This window comes from Watersipora subatra, chromosome 6, assembly GCF_963576615.1.
Source record: "Watersipora subatra chromosome 6, tzWatSuba1.1, whole genome shotgun sequence".
Taxonomy (NCBI): Eukaryota; Metazoa; Bryozoa; class Gymnolaemata; order Cheilostomatida; family Watersiporidae; genus Watersipora; species Watersipora subatra.
Window position 1 is genome coordinate 9,296,386 of NC_088713.1, and position 24,804 is coordinate 9,321,189.

The 24,804-nt window shown below is 35.6% G+C and overlaps 1 protein-coding gene across 1 annotated transcript in view; it reads left to right on the top strand.

Moving 5' to 3' along the window:
• Positions 1–24,804, top strand: part of LOC137398622 (transcription factor TFIIIB component B'' homolog) — a 50,645-nt gene that overhangs the window by 19,882 nt on the left and 5,959 nt on the right. Inside the window, exons 8-13 of the mRNA XM_068084790.1 lie at positions 3,224–3,312; positions 5,232–5,362; positions 9,101–9,194; positions 13,053–13,145; positions 16,920–17,037; positions 20,618–20,811. Coding sequence (XP_067940891.1) covers positions 3,224–3,312; positions 5,232–5,362; positions 9,101–9,194; positions 13,053–13,145; positions 16,920–17,037; positions 20,618–20,811 — 719 coding nt within the window. The remainder of the gene's footprint in view (positions 1–3,223; positions 3,313–5,231; positions 5,363–9,100; positions 9,195–13,052; positions 13,146–16,919; positions 17,038–20,617; positions 20,812–24,804) is intronic.

Below are 24,804 nucleotides of genomic sequence, written 5' to 3' on the forward strand. Positions count from 1 at the left end.
GATCTGATGAGAAAAATGGAAAATTTGACTTGTTTTTCAAGTTCTAAATTATGGCTGCTTTCATTTTTTTATATATTTGTAATAATTCAAGATATTTTAATAAAAATTAGTAGTTACTAGCAGTTGAGTTTGTTAATATAGATAATAGTAATGAATGGTTGACCAAACATTTTGCTGATACAGTCAAACTCGGATAACTCGCCCTCGGATAGCTCGAACACACTATTAACTCAAAACACTTTCGAACACAGTCGAACACTTTCGCTCGGTCGCGTGAAGTTTGAGTTCTCCGAGGTTTCCTGTATTAGAGAAAGTATCAACTAGTACATCAACATAAGATAAATTCCAGTTGTCACCGCAAAGGATATTAAGGCAGTCATTTCTCGGCAAAACAGACATAGGAATTACGATGTCAACATCGACCATTAGCCAATGTTGGACTTTGAAATGGATGTGCTAGCAAGAAATGCTTTTGTCACACAGTTAGGACGTTGAAAATTTCCATAACTAGGTACTGTCGGGAGTCGTCTGTTTAAAACCTATCAGCGCTTGCTCTCCTTTCATGAATAAGGATTATGAATGGAACTTTTCAGATAATGTAGTTATAAAAAGGAACAGTTTTAATATAATTACTTGGCATCGCAGCCATTTGTGGTTGATATTTCACAAAGACCTCAAGTCTTTCCTTCTATTTCCATGACTTGATAAAACTTGGTATTTGATCGAAGTTAATCAAAAATTGTATTTTAGCCCCGATCTGTAATGTTATCTGCTGCTGTTATACTGTAAAAATTTGTTCTGCCAATTAATCCCCAAATACGGAGGCTTGAATTTAGCATAGTATGGTTGGTCCTGTCTTTATAATTACGAATATTGGCAACATGGATTAGGAGTTGCTTGCTCATTTCTCTGTAGGTTGTTTTCATTGACATCAACATTGTTTTTTTATTTAATTATAACTAGATGTTAAATAGCACAGTTTTCTGCAGTGATATGTGTCCAAGGTAAATATGATGGATGGTTTTTCATTGAGTCTTGAATAATTTTGTGAAACAATATTTTATTACTGGTGTTTGTCCTCTCTTGACAATTCTTAAGATGGTCCATGACTAAGAAGGTCTTTGGTGTTATTAAAGCTATCATAAACAATTTCAGAATAGATTATTTAGAGATTTGGTCACGTTGAATCTAGTGAGTTGGAAATGTTGTAAGTGATTGTTGGAAAAACTTACTATTGTCAGAGAAATTAATTGCTTTAAACTTGAAAATATGAATATTTATTACAATATTATATTACTGCTATCTATGGTAGCAGTAATATAATACTGGCTGACTGCTAATACAGTAACCCAAATTATAAAACTATGGTTGGATGAACAGTAAGTGTAGACTATAGTTACTGTACATCCAATGAAGTCAAAACTCTATTTTGCAGTTGCTCTAACAATTTTAAAGACTTCACCTCTGTAGCGGCCCTTTTACAAAAAAATTCCATTTAAAAAAAAATTATGTATTTTTGCTAAGCATTGATGATAGACTTCTGCACAAACGTTGCTGGTTTTTATGAAATTAGAACTAGGCGGTTCTCACTCGGGTAATAACATGAGGAAGCGGCACCTTTGTGGGTATCGGTGCATCTTAGGTCGGTACAACGCATGCGCAACGGACATACCTGGCACTAGAGGTGGAACGAGACAGGTTTTTTAAGTTCGAGACGAGACTCGAGACACTGTCTTGTGAAAAGTCGAGACTCGAGACACGAGACAGTAAAGTAATGAGCATTTGGTGATGATTTCACTACACAAGTACCAGCTACTCGGTATATATAAATTAATAAATCTATTTTTAAATTGAATTTTCAACTGGTGTAAACGATTTAAATACAACATTTTAATTATTATAGTGATATGCATGTAGTTTTTGTAAACAAAAGTGACACAAACAGCTCTAAAATACCGAAGTTATATATTCTAAGAATTTTGAGCTTGATTGATCATAATTATTATAAACATATTGCTTTGTACATGTATATTTTTACCATCTATTGAATAGTTCTTACTTTTTAATGTAATGTGTAATGAAACCGATAGCCGTCGCTCTACAAAGAAATACCGCAACTAAAAGAACACACGATAACACTTTCATTCTTATTGTTTCATTAATGTTAAGTTTTGTTTATGTGTTAACTGTAGTATGTGAATTATATTTAAATTGTACTCATGAAATTATATTAATTACTGTATACATGTACATTCTTATATTGAGTTACCAAAATGTCATTGTTAACCGAACACGGACTATGGTCGACACGGCCTTTCGTTCGTTTCTCCGTGTCTGGGCAGGTTTTACCCGCGATTGGTAGTATATACGTAAAAGAGGCCCGAATTTTATGAAGGTCAGTTGGTGTTTAGACACGATACGATAAAATACAGACATTTTACCCGCAAAAGTTATCCAATTTATTAAAGTGGATTATCCGAAGAGCAATTAGATACGACCCGGTATCTGTTTTAAGAACACAGAACCGAACTAAAATATAACAGGGCCGTTGTCCGGACTACATGATTAGACTCGGTGGCCAACATAATCAATAGCAACAGGTAGTAACGGACCGGGTAGAACTTTAAAGGCAGCTGCCCGCAATCCGTTACAATATATGGAGTTGTTGCTACCGCAAGAAGCCATGTTTTAACGACCGTGCGCAGGCGCTTTAGTTCTATTTCCTGTCTCGAGTTTGGCAATAGTTAACTCGAGACGAGACCGAGACGAGACAGGTCGATACTCGAGACGTCTCGTGTCTCGTTCCACCTCTACCAGGCACTTGCAACGCACAAACATTGCGGATACAACGCGCATACACTATCATCACGACGCACATATAACAGTCAATAGAAAATAAATATAATACTTTGTGTAATGTTTTATTAACAGACTAAATATAAATAGAGTATTGAATAATAATATAGTACTATTACTACTATTATTATTATGTTATTATTATTATTGTTATTATGTTAACAGTGTCGTGTTGTGGTGCATGAGTTGTTAATTACTTGTGTCGGTGTTGTATCCACAATGTTTGTGCGTTGCAAGTGCCTTGTATGTCCGTTGCGCATGCGTTGTATGCTTGTTTTATCGACCTAAGATGCACCGTTACCCCTTTGTGCTATCATCTGCTGATACACCTGCCACGAATGTCAAACATGTTGCTGTATGGCTGCAGAGAAGGCGAAGCAAAGGCAGGAGTCAAAGCAGATCTCAAAGGATGCCATAGACAGAGAAGTTATGGAGGAAGAGCATGCTGAAATGACGGTAAGATCTATATTCTAGGTTATGGTGCGCACTTGCAGGTTTATTATATACTTTGATTAAGGATGTAGTAAATAGGTGGAGTCTCTTGGGATTCAGCAAAGTTGATATATGTATGTATATATATGTATAAAGTTTACTAGGATTAAATTAAATTTACTGTATTAAAGTATATATAGTATATGTACTTTACAGTGTAAACTACATATACTATATATACATGTATATGTGTAGTGTGTGTGTGTGTGTGTGTGCGTGTGCGTGTGCGTGTGCGTGTGCGTGTGCGTGTGCGTGTGCGTGTGCGTGTGCGTGTGCGTGTGCGTGTGCGTGTGCGTGTGCGTGTGCGTGTGCGTGTGCGTGTGTGTGTGTGTGTGTGTGTGTGTGTGTGTGTGTGTGTATGTGTGTGTGTGTGTATATGTGTAGTGTGTGTATATGTGTAGTGTGTGTATATGTGTAGTGTGTGTGTATGTATATGTGTATATATATATGTATACATGTGTGTATGTACATGTATATATGTGTGTGTATGTATATATGTGTGTGTATGTATATATGTGTGTATGTATATATGTGTGTATGTATATATGTGTGTATGTATATATGTGTGTATGTATATATGTGTGTATGTATATATGTGTGTATGTATATATGTGTGTATGTATATATGTGTGTATGTATATATGTGTGTATGTATATATGTGTGTATGTATATATGTGTGTATGTATATATGTATATATGTGTGTATGTATATATGTATATATGTGTGTATGTATATATGTGTGTATCTATTTAGCTGTATATATAGCTATTATTATCGGAGCATTGCCAAGTGCTCCCAGATGTTCCCTAATTGTTACTGAGTTGTGTAAGCGGGACGCTAGGCTAGCAGCAACCATTTAGAAAACAGCAATCGGACAGTCTCAAATTAATAGGGACTTAGAGACAAGTTTTGAGAAACCATAAGGTGAGTTGTACAAGACATGACTTGAAACTTGGAATATTTTGACATGATGGGTGGCTCTGTCGATTGGTTTAGTTTTTGTGTGTGCTGCTCATCGGATTAGTGAGATATTTGGATGGGTATTTTTGTTTTTGCACATAACTACGTGGACCTTTGTTGTTTTTGTGTGTGTGTAGCCTACGGCTTAGCCTCGGCAAAGTCCCACTAAAGGTCACCCGTGATTTGTATGTACCTCTCCTCAAAAGTATAATTTTCCAACTGCGGATGTCAAATTTGAGCAAATAAGTCGCTTTACAATCAAATTAATTGTCAACATACAACTTTTTAAGTATACTCGTACTCTTGGTTTTATAAAATTTATTAATAGGCATTAAAATTCAGTACAAAAGTAGTGTTTTGGTGTTAGAAGTTGGACTTACGATACAAAAGCAAAGGTTCAAGCGGAAATTGTAACTTGTAGTAAGTGGCAGCTTCTACTAAAGTTACTGTTTTCAATTATTCTGTTAAGTATTAAATTCAACTGCTCTCAAGCCCACTGGCTAGTAGGTACCTATAATGCTAGTCTGCGAGTCCTAATATTGCCAGCAATCTGCTATAGGATTGCTGATGTGTCCTTATAATTGACTTGACTTATCGCTGACGAGTATAGGGTAAGAGCCATGGTTAGTCTGATGTGTTTTTTCTATTTTTAGGTGTTTGCCTAAAATGTATTTCTATAAAAAGAGGCCTAATCTGACAAATTTTGCTGAACGTCATTCACTATCATTTTTATTTCATTAAAAGTTTTTCTTTTTTCCTAATTCGGTTGTCAGGAGGAAATAACTCTTAGTCTCTATGCTATTTTATTGCGTAGTGTTAATAATTTTAATAGGAATCTATGCTTATGCCACTTTTTAGCATGCTGGCTTTGGTCTAGACATGATTGATCATAAGACAACCTGTGGTTTCCATGTCTTTTAGGCAGAGGTTGCTCCCAAACCAAAGAGGAAGGTGAGGAGGCTTATTAAAAGCAGCGAAGCCCCAGACACTGCCAAGATGACAATCCAAGAACTCATTTACTACCAGCCTACGAGTAATCCACTTCCTGTTAGGTAAGAACTCATTTACTACCAGCCTACAAGTAATCTACTTCCTGTTAGGTAAGAACTCATTTACTACCAGCCTACAAGCAATCCACTTTCTGTTAGGTAAGAACTCATTTACTACCAGCCCACAAGTAATCCACTTCCTGTTAGGTAAGACCTCATTTACTACCAGCCTACAAGTAATCTACTTCCTGTTAGGTAAGAACTCATTTACTACCAGCCTACAAGTAATCTACTTCCTGTTAGGTAAGATTCCTTTACTACCAGCCTACAAGTAATCCACTTCCTGTTAGGTAAGAACTCATTTACTACCAGCCCACAAGTAATCCACTTCCTGTTAGGTAAGACCTCATTTACTACCAGCCTACAAGTAATCTACTTCCTATTAGGTAAGAACTCATTTACTACCAGCCTACAAGTAATCTACTTCCTGTTAGGTAAGATCTCCTTTACTACCAGCCTACAAGTAATCTACTTCCTATTAGGTAAGAACTCATTTACTACCAGCCTACAAGTAATCCACTTCCTGTTAGGTAAGAACTCATTTACTACCAGCCTACAAGTAATCTACTTCCTATTAGGTAAGAACTCATTTACTACCAGCCTACAAGTAATCTACTTCCTGTTAGGTAAGATCTCCTTTACTACCAGCCTACAAGTAATCCACTTCCTGTTAGGTAAGAACTCATTTACTACCAGCCTACAAGTAATCCACTTCCTGTTAGGTAAGGGACGTCTTCCCTCCTCCCTCAACCTACTGTATATACAGTGACTGAAGGAATAGCTGACCTAAAAGTGATGGATTTAGTGTTTTTTCTGTTTTAAATTTTCATTTACATAAAAACTACCTCACTGACTGCACAAGGTTCTGAAGGAGAATATGGCATCCCGCAATGGAGATTCTATAGGAGCAGTTTGATATCGGCTGCGGCAACATATGTTGTATGCAATGATGTACTCACATGCAGGGTCATAAAGGAGGGCTGTGTCTTCTCTTCTACTCACTGAAATACCTAGTAATATCCTAGTTTTGTCTACTTATTGCAACTGCTGTGACTACTCGTGACTGTCAACGCACCCTGGGTCCCACAAACCCATACATCAACATAGTGCACTCTTCATCGGTGCTGAGCACAAGGTTGCCGTGCCTGCTACTCTGGTCTCCCGCTTGTTTCTATGCTCAGTCAGTTCTTGGTTTCTATGTCTATTAGAAATGGTCTGTAGATATTCTCGATATAAGCATATCGTTGTTCCTTTTTTGTTCTCTTCAGCTATTGGTATGTTTTTGAATATATCTCTCTATTGATGACTAACTCAGCTATCGATAGAGTTTTAATCGCGATCAAGTTTTATCGATCTTAGCCTTGAAACATTCCGGCACTCAGACCATCTCAAATTTAAAAAACAACTACAAATTATTGAAAACTATCAATACTTTTTGATAAAATCTACAAACTTGTGCAAGTTCATCCATTTGATTACGATGTCATCAGCTTCCGTCTATTTACCAGCTTTTTTCATAGCTACATATGTGAGGTATATTGTATGAAATGCAGTATCTCTTTCCGTTCTATTTATATTAATAGTTCCATCATTGTTATTGTGTGTCTGTGTGCCTGCGTAAATTTCCACATTCCGTGGTCGCTATACTGCAAACTCTACGTGTATTCCACGACTCGATGTGATTCCTGAGAACTTGAGAACTCACCTGCGGGTTGTCTGATTGAAAATGACATTCTGGAAATGGCTGGGCTTCCTGGTAGTTCACTGTAGACTCCTTTAAAACACACTTTGAAAATGTATCGCTATGAAATTTGCCAGTATTAGTGTCAAGCGTATGCAAAACTGAGATATTTAAGGTTCTATTAAATTTAATTTGCATTAAATTTTCGCGACACACTGATTTTTTCCGTGAAGTGTCCGTGATCTTTCTACTCACAGAAATATCGCTGGCAGTGGAAGTACTCTTATTGTACTTTTCATTTTTAGCTGCGTCAGTTTCACGGATTATTATGGTCACCTGTCTATCATTAAGCCTGACGATTCTCATGATTGTTTTCTTCCTTTCATTCTCAGAAATGAATGGTTTTACAACAATCATCCATGAATGTGCTCATTGAGTGCAATTGTTCTTAACCCTGTGAACCCTTGCTGTTCTTGTCAATGTGTGTCGGTAATTTTGGACAATTTGTCCAATGATCCCAAGTTTTTAAAATTTTATTTAAATATATCTAAATGTGCTCATAATCCAATGATATTTGGTAAAACACTAATAAAAAGTTAGGCAACCCACAGCCAATGTCAGCAAAAAAACAATTTCACCATTATTCTGGCTACAATTATAAAAATTCGTACGATTTTAAAAGTTTTAAAAATATTTACAGTGGCATCATATCTATTGAGCGCACATTCATCATCATTTGATGACTTAAAATAAACAGGAACATTATAGTTAGTATCATAAAATTTTCACTTGCTTCACAATCATCCATGACCTACCAACGAATGAGTCGTATCAATTTTTTCGTGTGATCTCGTTGTAATAAAATTTGTTTTTATAACGAAGGATAATAACAAATTTAAAAATAGATAAAATAGATAAAGATTTGTGCAAACTGTTACAAATGGAAGTGAAATTTCTAGTCTAACATCCTGTGCAGGAAGGAATTTGATTGGTTTACACTGTTACTTAAAACAGCTTTTGTAAACAGAGCTAGGTGAATGCCAGTATTCTGGCCCTAGGGTTGCTGACACACTCTACGCCAGGGATGGCCAAATGATTTTGGCCATGATCCGTTGCGGACAAATCTGACGAATGAAAGATCCGCAACAGGCTGAAGATGTCTATTTTTATCATACATAAATATGCAATTAGTTATGTACATCTTAAACAAGGCGTCAATGCGATTTTACAAAATTTTTTTGTATATTTAATTAGACAAAAATCAGTGAATGAATGTGCTGTAATAAATCTTGTCTGATATCATTGAGAAAAATGATGGTTGGGGCATTGACTTCACAATACTATCAAAACACGGTTTTCTGCTACTTACAGCGACTCTTACAAGTTCATGAAGAGGAGTAGTTGTGAGTCGTGCTCTATGATTGTTTTTTTTACAAAATTCATTGCTGAAAACATTTGAATTTACAAAAATTCTGAGAAAAGTTAACACAAATATTTTTTAAAATAAATTAAAAAAAATACTTCAAAAAATGTTTCCAACAGATAACTTGAAAGATCCACAAAAAAACTGCAAAGATCCGAATCTGGTTCTAGATCTGTCATTTGGCTACAGCTGTTCTACGCAATACCAGAATAATGGCCGTTATGGTTCAATGGGTTTATGAAGGTGAAAACGGATTCTTGGATTTATAATCAGATAGGTCTTGGAACATTCATATGGATACCAAAGGTTCCAAGATTGCCAATTGATCCTGGCATTGCTTGGTGTAGACCTACTCTAAATAAGCCGTAGTGAGTCTGCTCTTTAACTCTTTCAACATCACAGAGCATCACTTTTACTATACTAAAGCTATTCTGCAGTTGGTAGTGTCGGGCTGCTAAAGGTTGTGAGTTCGAAACCCGTATGAAGCAATCTTTTATAAAGCGCTTCAACTACTGCCTATATTAGTTCGTCAGGGTGACGGTTTCAAGATTACAAGTCCAGAGTTTTATAATATAATATATTTGGTAGTTATTTTGTTCCTTCTGTTCATCGTAATGGCAGCACTTTACTCATATAGGGAGATTAAGAAATACAACAAGCCAGTGGAGAAAGAAGTGGAAAAAGAACCGGCAGAACCTGCACCAGAACCAGAGGTAGACATGGCTCCTCAGGTGGGTAATCAATACGTATTTTATTGTGCACTCTTCATTATGGTCGTTAATAGTTACTTATTACTGTCAGTAAGACCAATGCTGCGGGTTCAAATCCTGCATGTCACAATCTTTTTACCCAATATCCATTTGTGGCTTTAGACAAACTGGTGGACGCAACTCTTATAGATAGATCGTAGAGTACCAGGAACAGAGTGACCCAGTAAATATGAAGTTGTCTATCCATTGTTCTGTCTAGATGGGTAACTCTAGTAATACGAAGCTGTATTTGTATGTATGTCTTATTATTACAAAGGGTAGCACCATAAATATGAAGGTGTTTATGCAAAACTCTTGGCCAGGAAGGGTATTTTAATCAATACGAGCTTCTTTGTCTTGACTTCCTGTCAGATTATATGAATAAAGTGTGTCATAGACAAATCAATCGGTGTACTTACTCGCCAAACATTTAAAGGTTGACTTGCAACAAAATTCACATTACAGTTATTTGATATCAAAAGATTCACCATCTCTTACTCTGTTGTGTCGTTGGTGCCAAATATGTGGAAATGTGATTACAAGCTCTTAAAAGCTCAAAAACGTAAAGCCGCCGTAGGTTGGAATCTGTTTATTTCTATGACGTAGTCATTACGTTTGTTTAGTTTTGTCACGTGATGTTCTCCTGTGAATTGAAAGGCCAATAAAAAGCTCAATATAAAACTTATCGTAGCACTAGTTTATGACAAACACTCCGGGTTTTACCGAAGACCCCGTATCAAATATATATGTAGATGCTCGCTATTTTACAGTTTTGTTTCGGCTTGGTCTAATTTTCAAGTCGTAATCTGATCATGTGACCCAATACTTTGCAAATAATTTTTGCAGCGCTTTTCGATTATCACAGGTGACCAACAGGCTCGTCATGATTATCAGACAATGATATGTACTCCTTTCCTTCGAGCTAAAGTTAAAAATTTAAACGAGTTTTTATGATAAGTTATAAGATATCAGTGCTAAAAGTGACAGCATTACAATGACGATAAACAGACGCATAAGAACAATAGACATGGTTTTATTGAATGCGTGAAGTATATTTGTGAAAATATTTCGACCAATGAGGTTGCATGAAAATGTAAACAGAAACCATCTTGTAACAACTACGTCCCATTTGAGCCGTTTTGGAAAGAGAATCCAAACTACGGCTGTCTCATGTGACTGTGATTAACTGTTCGTTTTTTAGCTTTTAAAAGCTTGTAATCACATTCCCACATATTTTGCACCTACAACACAACATAGTAAGACATGGTGAATCTTTTGATATCAAATAACTGTAATGTGAATTTTATTGCAAGTCAACCTTTAAGTTATAGACCCTGAAGGTTCATAATATGCAAACATTTCTTACTCTGCTTATTCTTGGAATTTCCGAAATGCTAATGAATCACACTTCTTTGCAAAATTTAATCAAAAGCTATTTTAGAATAACTAGAACAAGCCATAATTTAGAATGATTTAGAACAAGCTAACTTTATTATTAAATGTTGTTGCTAACAACTTGGGCAGTATCAAAAATTCTGATGCCATTGCATTTTATTCTTTTTAAAAAGATGGAGATAGTTGCTCGCAATAAATACTTTAGTTAAAATGCTTATACAAACTTGAAATATTGATAGAAATCTTGACTGGATGACGTTGGAATAATATGAGAGTCGATTCTGAAGACACTATTCAAATCTTGACAAGAATTTGTTACCGGTTGTCTTGTCAGCATGTGTGTTGGACGGCGGAACTAAACACACCACAAATATATTAAAGTAATCTATTTGTTATGGAAACAGTTTCCAGCAAATATTTGTTTAATCGACCACCAAAGCATTTTCCCTTTTGAACCCTAACGGCTGGTATTCTGGTACTGCGTAGTGTGTGTCAGAAACCCTAATGGTAACAATACCGGCATCCGTGTGGCTCTGTTTACAAACGCTGTTTTTTAGTAGGCTTAACAGCATTAACCAATCTATTTAATTATTGCACAGGGAGTTGAACCAGCAATTTCACTTCCATTTTCAACCGTTTTCAAATATCTCTATCTACTTCTTTCGTTATAATATCAATTTCACTGGAACGATATTGCCAAAAAATTGATTTGATTCGTTTGTTGCTATGCCATGGATGATTGTGATGCTACCTTACTTTTCGGACTATAAACCGCACCCCTATATAAGCCGCGTCTGCTTTATTTTCCAAAAAATGATAATAAAATAATACATAGGCCGCACCTTTGTATAGGCCGCAGAACTCAAGACGGTGATTTTTAACGCGGCAGCAACTTTGCTGTTTAAAACGGAACAGTGCCGTTAGGTACTGTTCCGTATTAACCGACGCTTTTTAACCTAGTGCCTAACAGAACAGTATAGTTAGGCATTGTTTCATTTTTTTTCACCGCTAGAGGTGCACTAACTGGAGATTCTGGTTAATGCTCCCTAGCGGTGCAAGAAAAAGCCACAGAATAGCCGCACCCTTATATAAGCCGCATGGCACAAATCGTCAGAAAAAAGTAGCGGCTAATAGTCCGAAAAGTACGGTAATTATAATTTTGTGGATTTAGAATTAGAAATCATTTTGCGAATTATTTTGAGGCATAAAATGATGAAGGATGTGTGCTCGATGAATAAGATGCCAGTCTAAAGATTTTGAGAAGTTTTTAAACTGGTAAAAAGTTTTATGGTTTTAACCCGAAAAGCCGTGAAACTTTTTTTTTATTTGGTGACATTTGCTGTGTGTTGCATGACTTGTTTTTACCAAGTATCATTGAATCATGAGCATATTTACATCTATTTAATAACAGTTTCAAAACTTTCTATCTTTGAACAAACTGCCCAGGGACACTGACACACATTGAAAAGGATGACCAGGAAGGCCAGGGTTCAAAGGGTTAATTTTTTGTTACTCATCAAACTGTTGGTAGGAATGTGTTTGCTGCATCAATTATTCTGTATGTCATTACAGCTGTAACGTACAAAACTGTCTGTATAGTACAAATATTAATTTTTTGTCTAGCCAAAACAAAATTCAATATAAAGTAACATTTTCAAAACTTGGTCCAAAAAAGTCTGATGCAAAAAAATTATCGCCGTTCGAATTTTAGCTCTGTGAAGCATTTTGAGATAGCCATTGCTAAAGAGTTAAACAAGCAACATGTATTACATTCAGCAGTGCTAACACAAGCCTTTTTTTCCTCAGTAAGCATTTTTGTGCTGTTGTTGTGTTATCCTTTTGCTTCCCAAGTCAGGAAATTGCTATAGCTTAGTTTTACTATAATAGGGGCTATGCCCATTTGATGCCACAGTTGGATGTTAGGGTGAAATATTGTGACTTCCAGGTTTCGAACTCGTGATATTTGGCTTAGCGGCCCAACACTCTAACGTGTAGGCTAATTGTCTACCTTACCTCTCTTAGAATAGTTGTGTACATACTTATTCTCTGTGCTTTATCAGCACACTTGATGATCACTCAAGGCACACCAGACTGTCAGGGAACTCGTGGTCATAGTGAATATGTAATTGTCCCATAATGTTAGGGTTAGTTGTGCCCAATCCTAGCTATGAAGTTGTCTATCCACATCTCCTTATCCAAATTTCATGAGGAAGGATAACTCCATAAATACAAATTTGCTTCTCAAGATCTCTTTGCCAGGGGTAACTCTATTAATTTGAGACTGTCTATCCATACCATTAAATGACATCATAAGTCATCTCATCATTAAATAAAAATAGGAATAGTGGTTCATTATATTTGAGCTCTCGCCTGCCATGACGTCTTGGTCCATTACAGGATTACACATTCTGGTTGTTGTTTGAAGCTTTATTTCCTTATTTTCAGTTGATGATAGGCGAAGATGGACAGGTGATTATTAACCAACAAAGTTTGACAGTTCAGCAAACACCTCAAGAAACAGTTACCTACGAAGATGTCGTAAGTATATCTCCCTTGCTCTCACTTTGTGAACAATTCCATGTTGTGTGTGAGATGTCTGCGTATTTTGTAGCTGAGTCGGTCATATTGGTACATCCGCTTTCTAGAGTTGTACATTTTATGTATAAAGAGAGCGGCTGTCAGGTTGTCAGAAAAAATAATGAGTTAATGTCTTAGTTTTTTGTTGCTGAGATGAAAATGTCTCAAACGGGATATACACTAGTTGTTCGCTACTTCACGGCTTCAGTACTTCTCATGGTAAAAGTATTTACTGAAAAATAAAAAAATGATGAAAAATAAAAAGTAACAACTAATATACATGAACCACTCTCATATTCTGGTCCAGTAAGATCTCTTCGTCAGCATCATTACGATAGCAACTACCACGGTCCACCATTTCCTTATGACATCTTGGGAAATTCAAAGTGCTTGTGGTACCCTTCATCATGCTTCTTGAATGCCTTTAAAAACTGTCAAACCCCTGAAATTTCCTAATGAACTTAAAAAAAGAGAAAATGTTTATGATTAAGGAAATTGTGACTTCATTAGATATGAGTTTAGGACTTCCTGTTTTTTGAATTTTTCGTTATCGCTGTTGTCATCAGTTTTGGGTAGTCATGAAAAGTGAGGAAACACTTCATTATCTTTGCTGCTTTTCATAAATTCTTTTCTATGAAAGCAGTAAAATGGTTGTGGTCAACATCTGTCAACTTGTATTTTTTTCAACCTTTTTGATCCAAGGTAAACTGTCTAGCTGTATCCATACTGTAGAGCGAAATATGATAATTTTTTCTCTGTTGAAGCTAAAACATTTACATCTCACTATCATTGAAGATACAGTGAAACTCGGATAACTTAAACTCCATGGGACCGAGCTAAGGTGTTGGAGTTATCAGAACGTTCAAGTTATTAGAGCACTGTCACAAGTGCATGTATTTATCAGTAGATACGTGTACATTACAAACTATATATAAATAAAAAACAAAGATTGCTTGTTGCAAATTAAAGGGCATCTCATGTAAAGTTTAAAAAAGATTTATAAAAAAGTATAGATATTTTTGTATCATTTGAGATTTGTTTGTTGTGTTAGGTGATGTGACTGCCAAGACTTTCTCAAGTTAAAATTGGCAAAACTTGATCACGGTTAAAACACTCAGAACAAGACATATTTTTCTCTTGAGCGTTTTAACCAAGATAAATTTTGCCGGTTTTACTTTAAGTTTATCTGAAGGTTACCTCAGTTTTCCTTGCTTTCGTAAGGCTACTGCAAAGCGGATATTTGGTAAAATTTGATTTTTTGCAAATCTTTAGAAAAGTTGTTAACGAAAATATTTTGCCGATGATGGTAATAACCAGGCCTAAGAAGTTAGAATTACGAAAAGTTGATGTTGAACTCTATGGCTTGGAATAAAGCGATATTCTAAAGTGATAACAACTAACTCAGTAGCTGTTGGGCAAAAATCTTCGAGTTAATGATGCCAAGTTCGAGTTATATAAAGCAATTTATCATTCCAACTGACCAAACAAATTGTTTGAGTTAACCATGTATTCGAGCTATTCGTGTGCGAGTTATTTGAGTTTGACTGTATATTTATCGCTGCTGTATAAGCTATTTGTAACAGACCATAACACAGTAACTGGTGAAGGCCCATTATACTATTGCCAACATTTTTACCAAATAATACGTACAGGCTTTAACATTTTGATCAATTCTAAATCTTAGTCAGAACTTATCAAAATGTACTTATTACATCGTCAATGCAAGAGATGAGATTAACTTTTGCACAACTCTGTTCTCATCCGGTTCATTTGCTTCTGAACTTTAGATTTCTTCATGCTACATTCCTTTATCATTGATCTTTCTTTGTCCATGTGCATTCTTTATTTACGATCGCTTTGGGTTAAAGCAGGAGAATTCATCAAATGTACACACAATAGAGTCATCTCCCCCTAGAATGATAACAGTGCCTTCAACAACACAAGCGTTTCCGCTGCCAACAAGGAGTGTTTAGGCCACGCCTCTTTTTTGTGCTTGTCAACCGAAGTGATTGACTAGATCAATAATATCAGCCATGAGAATGGTTAAACAATGATCATGAATTTTCACAGTTGAGATAGTAATTATTGCTCATATTAAAGAAATGATGATTATAGTTTATTACTCTACTATATGCTTATTATTTAAAGCGTATCAATACCTACATGACTTGCAAAGGTACTGAATAGATAGTGTTAAGTAAGTGAGTTAATGCAATCGGTTACTCATAGATAAGATAGATAGTCATGCTGGGGTTGGAGTACAGTCATGCTGGGGTTGGAGTACATTGGTGTGATGGGAAGCTAATCGACTGCCATCAACTGAAAGTATTGACATTGATGGTGATAGAGTGATTCATTGCCACCACAGTCCACAAACAGCCCTTGCATGTAATATTAGATTCCAATACATATCAATCAAATGCATAGACTAGCTTAAAGCAAAGATGTCCACTAGTTAGTGGACATCCTTGCTTGATGTAAGCAAGCAAAAAGTTTGAAAGTTAGAGTGGCAAATGTTGTTATATGTTAAATAAAAATAAATTATACTTCATTATACGAAATTATAATTATATAAAAATTTCTATTACTTTATTTATTAAATAATTTTTTATTGTAATCATAGCTAAACAGATTATATTTAGCCATTACTTGCTAATTATTTCACATTTACATTTAAACACATTTGCAGTTTCATTTTTTTTCCTAATTTCAACAAAAAACCTCTTTCATGATATGAAATCTAAAAGTTGTAGTTGCTTGAAAAAGCTTGAAAACCTCTACAGTTGTTTTCATTTTCTCTCTTCTCTTCATTTATTTCAATTACACAAAATACTTCTCATGATATGTAATTTGAAAGTTAGAGTGGCAAATGTTGTTATGTTAAATAAAAATATATTATACATACTTACACTAAATTATAATTATATAAAAATAAAATAGACTTTTTTATTACCTTATTTATTAAATAATTTTTTATTGTAATAGCTAAACAGATTATACTCGTCCATTATTTGCTAATTATTTCACATTTACATTGAAACACATTTGCAGTTTTATGTTTCTTCCTAATTTATTTCAACAAAACACTTGTTTCATGATATGAAATTTAAAATTTGTAGTTGTTTTAAAAAGCTTGAAAACCTTTACAGTTGTTTTCTTTTTCCTCTTATTTCATTTGAACTGCTTAAAAATATTTTCTCATGATATGAAGTGTAAAAGTTAAAATGGTAAATATTATATAAAAATAAATTTTCTGTACAAAGCTGTACAAAGTACAGCTCATAGTTGATGGCAGTCAATTAGCTTCCCATCACACTAATGTAATATAACCCAAGTATGACTATCTATCTTAGCTATGAGTAACTGATTGCATTAACTCACTTAATACTATCTATTCAGTGCCTTTGCAAGTCATGTAGGTATGGAATTGCTTTAAATAATAAGCATATATTAAAGTAATAAACTATAATCATCATTTCTTTAACATGAGTATTAGTTACTATCTTAATTGTGGAACTTCACGGTCCTTGCTTAACCATTCTCATGGCTGATGTTATTGATCTAGTCAATCACTACGATTGACTAGCACAAAAAAGAAGCGTGGCCTAAACGCTCCTTGTTGGCACCGAAAATGTTCGAGTTGTTACCACTCTAGGGGGTGATAACTCTATGGTACCCACACATTCCTTATTATAAATACTGCAGCCGTACATTTCTCATCAATTGTTCTTGCAGACGGTAGATCGGGACGGAGAAGGGGCCACCTATGCTAGTTTTAGACCAAACAGCTGTAATACTAAGCTATGGAGTGAGAGAGAAACGGAGCAATTTTATAAGGCTCTCGCTGCTATCGGTAAGCCTATAATTGTTTGGAGGTAGGGCTGCCACAGTGGGGTCAGCATGAGGAATGCTTTGAATTTTTGACAAGTTAGATGTAACAGCCATTTTGTCTATTGAAGCTTGATGGAAGATTTCCGAAGTTATTGCCATTCATAGCTAGAAAAAATGGAAAAGGTTTTTGGTAAAAATGTTTTCATAAAGGCAAGAAATAGTCTGAATGTTATATCTGTGTATATAATTATGGAGTAAATGAGCATTTAATCAACTTTTTTGCATTTTTTCAACTAAGAAAGTCAAAAGAGAAGGTACTGTTTACCGAAAGTCATTTACATTGATGATCATAAATTTTTTTTCATGTTTTAGTCATTTATGATATAAACTCACTGTCCTTACTATCTCAGACCTTACCTATACCTACCTACTATACCTACTATACATATTTGAGAATCAAGTTTTCTAAACATTCTGTTTACCACCAAAATATCTATATATTAGGCACCCATTTTATCCGATTCTGTGATTGATAATAAAAGCTGACCAACTATGTATTAAGACACTACTAATACTCCAAAGGTCATCGACTTACCAGTATATGTATACAGTTATACGTATGTTAAAAATCATGTTAAATTTGGCTAATTCTGTCAACGAATGTAAAGTTATTTTTGGTTAGATTTTTTGTTGTTATGTAAAGATCTCGCTAAACCAGGCCTGTATTCCCTGGTTGCAAGTTGGGACTGCAAATATTAGGCGACTAGTTATGAACACCTGAAGGTTTGAGGGGGCGGTGTAAGCCCTCCCCCCAAAGATGCCAGGGCAGTGTTCCGAAGATCTGGATCTTTTAAGCATCAACAACCCTCAAAGTATGCATAAATGCAATCGATTGTAAGCATCAAAATCTACATTAATATATTGTTTATGGTTCATGGTAGGCAAAACTTTTTCTTTATTTAACGAACGATATAAAACTCATGACACTACAGATTTTTGCAAGGGACATTGACAGAACAAGAGCTATTACTTTTTTATTGCAATAGCTTTTGTTCTCTCAATGTGTTCATGGCAGAAGTCTTTCACAACTGATTCTGTATCTATTTCAACATCTTTATACATATACGTGTAATATTAGAAGATTACTTAGACGAGCCTGCCCCCATAGCTCCTCATTGAGGTTTTGATTCGCTTCAATGCAGAAAAAGATCTCTCACTCACTGCATTAGTGGCAGGCAAAACCAATACTAGAGTAGTTAGCCTCTCCACTTCATCGCTGGTTGCGCTAGAGCGCTAATAATTACCGTACAGGATGAATTTATTCGCGGAGTTATAATTCGCGAAAATTGTCTTTTCATGCAAATTCGCGGATGAATTTATTCGCGGCTGAAAACTGCCACTCTCTAGGAAAAGTTAACTCTATTACGCCTAGCAATAGAGTTAACCGTACGCATGCGCGACTACGCGCATTGCGCGTTTTGTTTTCTATTTAGCTTACAACTACGGGTGGATCGTGCTAAGCTATTAATTCTTTGTTGCGTTCAGAGGTTTTCACGAATATTCATAGATTTGGAGGCCTTTGATGAACCAACAATTTGTGGTAAGTAATGAGTTTTTCACATTTACTAAATTAGTTGAATTTACTTTGGTTCTTCGGTAAAACGCAATATTTATTTTTCCATCCCTACCGCTTCATTATTTGTTTTAGTGTGAGAGAGAAATTTTTCATCATACACGGAAGAACAATGATTGCAAGGGTGGTAGATGTCATTCTTAGAAGATCACCAATCATTCAGGGAGGTATTGAAGTAGAAGTGGCCGCAGCTGCTAACGAGGAGAATATATCTGTTTTAAAAAAGGAACAAAAACGCCTTTACGAGCACAAATCTTTGGCCAACCAGCAAAACTTTACAATAGTAAGCCACGAGGAGAGTTCTGATGATAACTTCCTTACCAGTCATGTAGTAACGAGAGAATCGCCTTTAACATCTACCCAAGAAAGTGACAGAGCTGCTATTACCAAAATAACTAGTCAGAGAGCACCATTACACGCTAGTATTCACTTATCAAGAGTACCAGTTTAATTTTATTGCTAGATAACCGCCATAATGACTAAACTGTTTATATTTACTCCATTCATCGTTTGTAAAATTTTATTCGTATTTGAAATATTTTATTTGTACACTCAAGTTTGTAATAAATTATTTTATATCTATACATGAAATAAAATACATAATTTAATCATGTTTGCTGCAGCGATATCAATGAGTTGTTATCGATGAAGGGGTCTAAGTTGACTCGTTGCTTCTCTGCCAATATTCCTGCCTTGATGAATATTACTACTTGTCTCTAGTTTTCGTACTCGGAGTAGGTTGTTTCATTCTCAATCTGCAGTAAACCCAAAAACATTAACAAGTGTCAAGGAAGTACAAAAACAATAGCTGAAGTTTAATGAAAGCGATCAGTTTTTAAACAAAAGAATTAACTAATGCAGTTAATTATGGATAAACCTATCTGTACTGCAAATCAATTACATACCATAATGTTCAGATCAGAATCATGATCGTCCTCAACTTCGGTATTAGAGATTGATGGAGTTGATTTCAATGTAAAAAGACTAGGAAAGATTTTTTGCGATGACGAAGCCATGCCGATTAACTTGTGAAAACCTTGAATAATTTTGTAAAGTTTGATGCAATGGCAATAAAACTCGAAGCCCGGCGATGATTTTAAAGAAGTTTTAGAACTCGGCTACGTTTAGTACTTCTGCTTAGTGGCTATTTTTGCGATGACGCTATTCTGCATATCTTGTGACAACCTTGGATAATTTTGTAAAGAAGTGTGATGCATTGGCAATGGTGTTAGCTCAAAGCCCAGGCAATGATTTTAAAAATGTTTTGAAACTCAACTACGTTTAGTATTTATATTAAAAACCAGCTTAGCGGCTAGTTTTTATTTGATGCAGTAGTTATTCTCCCTTGTGATTAAAAATAGAACTAATTATTCACAGAATTTTATAATTCGCGGAGCTGTCTGTTCGCGAATTTTTATGACCAACGAATATTTTCATCCTGTACGGTAGTAGTTGGAAATTCCAAGTGAATTAGCTTACACTGCAATTCTTAGTACTCAGCAGCTAAAAATCACTAAAAAAAAGGTTGGGGCGGCTCAGCTGCCCCAGGGCATACGGACCTGCGCTAAACTACACCAAAATCAGACTAGAAAAGCAAATGTTAGTTGATGTTTAATAATGCTAGTACCCTGTCAATTTAGTATGACTTTGAAGACCATCAGGTGTGATGAAGCACAGGTAATAAGTATGTGCACAATTATTCTAAAATTCTTCAAGGTTCGCAGGTTTAACGGATGTTTGTTCAAAAACTAAAGCATAAAAATATAAATTTGTGGCATTCCTTTGCGAACATGATTGTGATAGCAGTCGTTCACTGTTTTTCCTGTTACGTTTGGTAAAGTTTAAAGGTGCTAAGTGTTGTGACACCCTTCATCATGCCTCTTGAACACCTTCAACCCTGTATATTGGCTAGTGATCCTGAAAAAAAGAAAAATATTTATGGTTAATCACCCATTTTGTTGCTCTGCAGGCACAGACTTCAGTCTCATGTGTCAACTCTTCCCTAAAAGGTCGAGAGCCGAACTGAAAAAGAAGTTCAAGAAGGAAGAGCGGACACATCTGGCGAAGGTGCAGCGTGCCATGCATGGAGAACTCCAATTCGATGCTGAGCCGTTCCCCGAGCTTGAAAAGGAAGAAGTGAAGAAACCAGAAAAAAAAGATCAGGTTAGGCCACGGTATCGCTTCCTATTTAGTCATTTGTTAAGGAAATGTAGGGTTGGTGTTCATCAGCTGCTGGATATTTTCGGAAGATCAGCTTTAGCTCGTGCGAATACAGAGAGTAGCTGTAGCGTCCCTTTTCATTTGAGGAATTGTACTACTTACTATACTGTATAACTGAGGTCTGCCAGCTATGAGAAGTAGTGAGTTTACGAACATTTGTGTTTGCTGTAGCTTGTTGACATGCAAACCCAATTAACTCATTTGAAATTAATTTTATATATTAATAATTCTTGTTTCTTTATATTGCTGATAATATAAGTCAGAGAAGAATTGGCCTAGTTCGTGTAATCAGTTTCCAGTCAGTATCATGTTGGAGTTATCAGCTGTTGTCAAAATAAACGTAAATCATTCCATTTACGACAATTTCCCAATTCCCTGTCTTCAATTAATTTTACAACAGTTTGTATGGTTGCACTCAAAATAACTCAGTTTGTTTTTAAATGTGCAAGTTGTGTGTGTTCCTTTTGTTGTTTATTGGAATTGCAAGTGTTGTCTTCTCTTTTTAAACAGCATTTGCGATTTTGCAGCTATATATCGGGCTATTTTTAGCTGGCTGCTAAAATTGTTAGGTAATCTGAATTCTTAGCCTAAAGCAGCACTGTAGGTATAAACTGTAGGTATAAACTAAACCCAGTTGTAAAATAACATATATACTGTAAAGTGAAATAATGATATATTGATTTATTTTATAGTGTTAATGTGAAGATGTCTTGAATATTCAATTGTTTAGTTGGGTTTAGCAAACTGGAAACTTGAATGGATTTTCCTACTAAAAAAGATTGCAACAATTCTGAAATAATAATCTAAAGTGGGTACTTCTATGCAGGGTACCTTTATGCAGAGTACTTCTATGCGTTGTGTCATATTGTTTGCAGCTGTCACACTCTGAAAAATATTTTATAAGCTATTAATCTAATTTTTTGCATAATATGTACAAATAGATGTATCGGCAAATATTGTTGAATATTTTGCGAATATATATATTAATATATATAATATATATATTGCGAATATTGCTGAAGTATTTTGAAAAAAAATTCATTTTGGGATTTAGAAGTACTAAAGATTTCATTCTAGCCTGAATATGGTTAGTTGAGACCTCATTGTGTTTGTAAGGTACCCTTGATTCTTCAAGCTTTTTTAAACAAGTAGTTGGCAGCAAATAGTTGCTTGGTTAACAGCAGTGATAACAATCTGCAAGGTATGTGATCATATTAAAGTTGTCAGAAGTCAGTATAGACATATGACACTTTTCTTCTTGGATGTAAGGTTTTTTTATTTTTAAATAGCCGGTTGAAATAATAATGATAATAATAATAGTTTTAAAATGTCTCATAGATATAGGAATACGTTGGCTAGGTCAAGAGTTGCCTTATCATAGCCTTACATAGCCTTATGTATCGGACCTAAGGGTCTATACATAGCCTTACATAGCCTTATGTGTAGGACCTAAGGGTCTATACATAGCTTTACATAGTCTTATGTGTAGGACCTGAGGATCTATACATAGCCTTATGTATAGGACCTAAGGGTCTATACATAGCTTTACATAGTCTTATGTATAGGACCTAAGGGTCTATGCATAGCCTTACATAGCCTTATGTATAGGACCTAAGGGTCTATACATAGCCTTACATAGCCTTATGTATAGGACCTAAGGGTCTATACATAGCCTTACATAGCCTTATGTATAGGACCTGAGGGTCTATACATAGCCTTACATAGCCTTATGTATAGGACCTAAGGGTCTATACATAGCCTTACATAGCCTTATGTATAGGACCTAAGGGTCTATGCATAGCCTTACGTAGCCTTATGTGTAGGACCTGAGGGTCTATACATAGCCTTACATAGCCTTATGTATAGGACCTGAGGGTCTATACATAGCCTTACATAGCCTTATGTATAGGACCTAAGGGTCTATACATAGCCTTACATAGCCTTATGTATAGGACCTGAGGGTCTATACATAGCCTTACATAGCCTTATGTATAGGACCTAAGGGTCTATACATAGCCTTACATAGCCTTATGTATAGGACCTAAGGGTCTATGCATAGCCTTACGTAGCCTTATGTGTAGGACCTGAGGGTCTATACATAGCCTTACATAGCCTTATGTGTAGGACCTGAGGGTCTATACATAGCCTTACATAGCCTTATGTGTAGGACCTGAGGGTCTATACATAGCCTTACATAGCCTTATGTATAGGACTTAGGGTCTATACATAGCCTTACATAGCCTTACCCTAGGACACTTAAGTATTCGCGGCATCTAACTTTCGCGTTTTCGCGGAGTCATCATCACGCCAAAAATTCATGCGCGAAACTAAACTATCATAACGAACTAGCGAAAATTCGAAATTAAATAGCTATGTTCTACGCAGGCCTGTATTCACTGGTTGCAAGTTGGGGGGCTAATGTTAGACGACTAGTTATGAACATCCGGGGTGTGGAGAAGGGGGGGGGGTGCTGTAAGCTCCCAACAGGTTTCTCTTATGTAGGGCCTCAGCCGGGCCTCTCACGTGAAGTTTTAAAAAATTTTATTGGCAAGTATCAACATTTTTCTATTTTTTGAGATTTGCTTTGTTTTAGCTGATGTGACTGACAAAACGTTTTAAAATTAAAACAGGCAAAACTTGTATGCAGTTAAAAAGCTCAGAAATAAGACATCTTTTTTTAAGCGTTTTAACAAAGATCATTTTTGCCGATTTTATTTCAAGTTCATTAAGTAGGATATGGGCAAGCAGATGTTTGCTAAAACTTGATATTTTGCAAACCTTTATAAAAGTCGTTAACAAGAATATTTTGCCGCTGATGAAGATAATAATGACGCTTAAGAACTACTAAAAGTTGACGTTTGTATCTATGGCTTCGAATAAAGTGATATTCTACAGCGATAAAAACCTTTCTATAGCCGTTGGACTATGAAATTCCTAAAAAGTTGGGGCGTCTTAACCGGCCAGCTGTCCAAGGGAATACGGCCCTGTAGTTCATTGATATCCACAACAAAATCGTGATATTAGAAATGCAGATAATTTTGTGTGCGATTGAGCTCATTGGGAAATTTCTAGTAAATTCGTTAATACACCGAATGAGCAGCATGGCAAAGCAAATTAAGATAACAAGTTTTTTTGGAAAAGCCAAGACAAACGAAGAAGATGATGATATCAGTTTAGTCACCGAATTTGTAACTGATGAGGATGAAAGTCTGGTAGGTGAAGTCATACAATTAAATAATACTTATTGTAGTGATGAATTTTACTGCCAACCAAAAACGATAACAACCCTCACCAGGTCCAACCATGTTATACAGTTCTGGTTGTGATGTTGGTTGTTATCTATTTTCTTTTTTATGAGACATGTACTGTATTTGATTTTTTTTAAATTTGAAATATTGTGAACTCAAAGCGTGCCATGGCCATCGCTTGCTATAAATACTTGAGATCTAATATTGGTACCATATCCGTCACGACGGAAAGGACCGAGACGTCATTGATAGTCCAAGAAACAAATGGCAGCAAGCGATCACGTTGAATTATCGATTTCTGCCATACATTTATACCTGCGGGTTACAAATACAAACTAGTCGCAAATATAACAACTTTTTTTACTAGAGGACCGGACCTGAGGAATCTAATTTGTTTGTTCCACTGTATTTATTTTCACATCACTATATTTTCGCACTCATCAGAACTGCGAAATTAAGTTGCAGCGAAATTTTACTCTGTGTGCTACTCACGAAACTAAATACTAGCGAAATATAAGTGTCCTAGGGTATGTATAGGACCTAAGGGTCTATACATAGCCTTACATAGCCTTATGTATAGGACCTAAGGGTCTATACATAGCCTTACATAGCCTTATATATAGGACCTAAGGGTCTATACATAGCCTTACATAGCCTTATGTATAGGACCTAAGGGTCTATACATAGC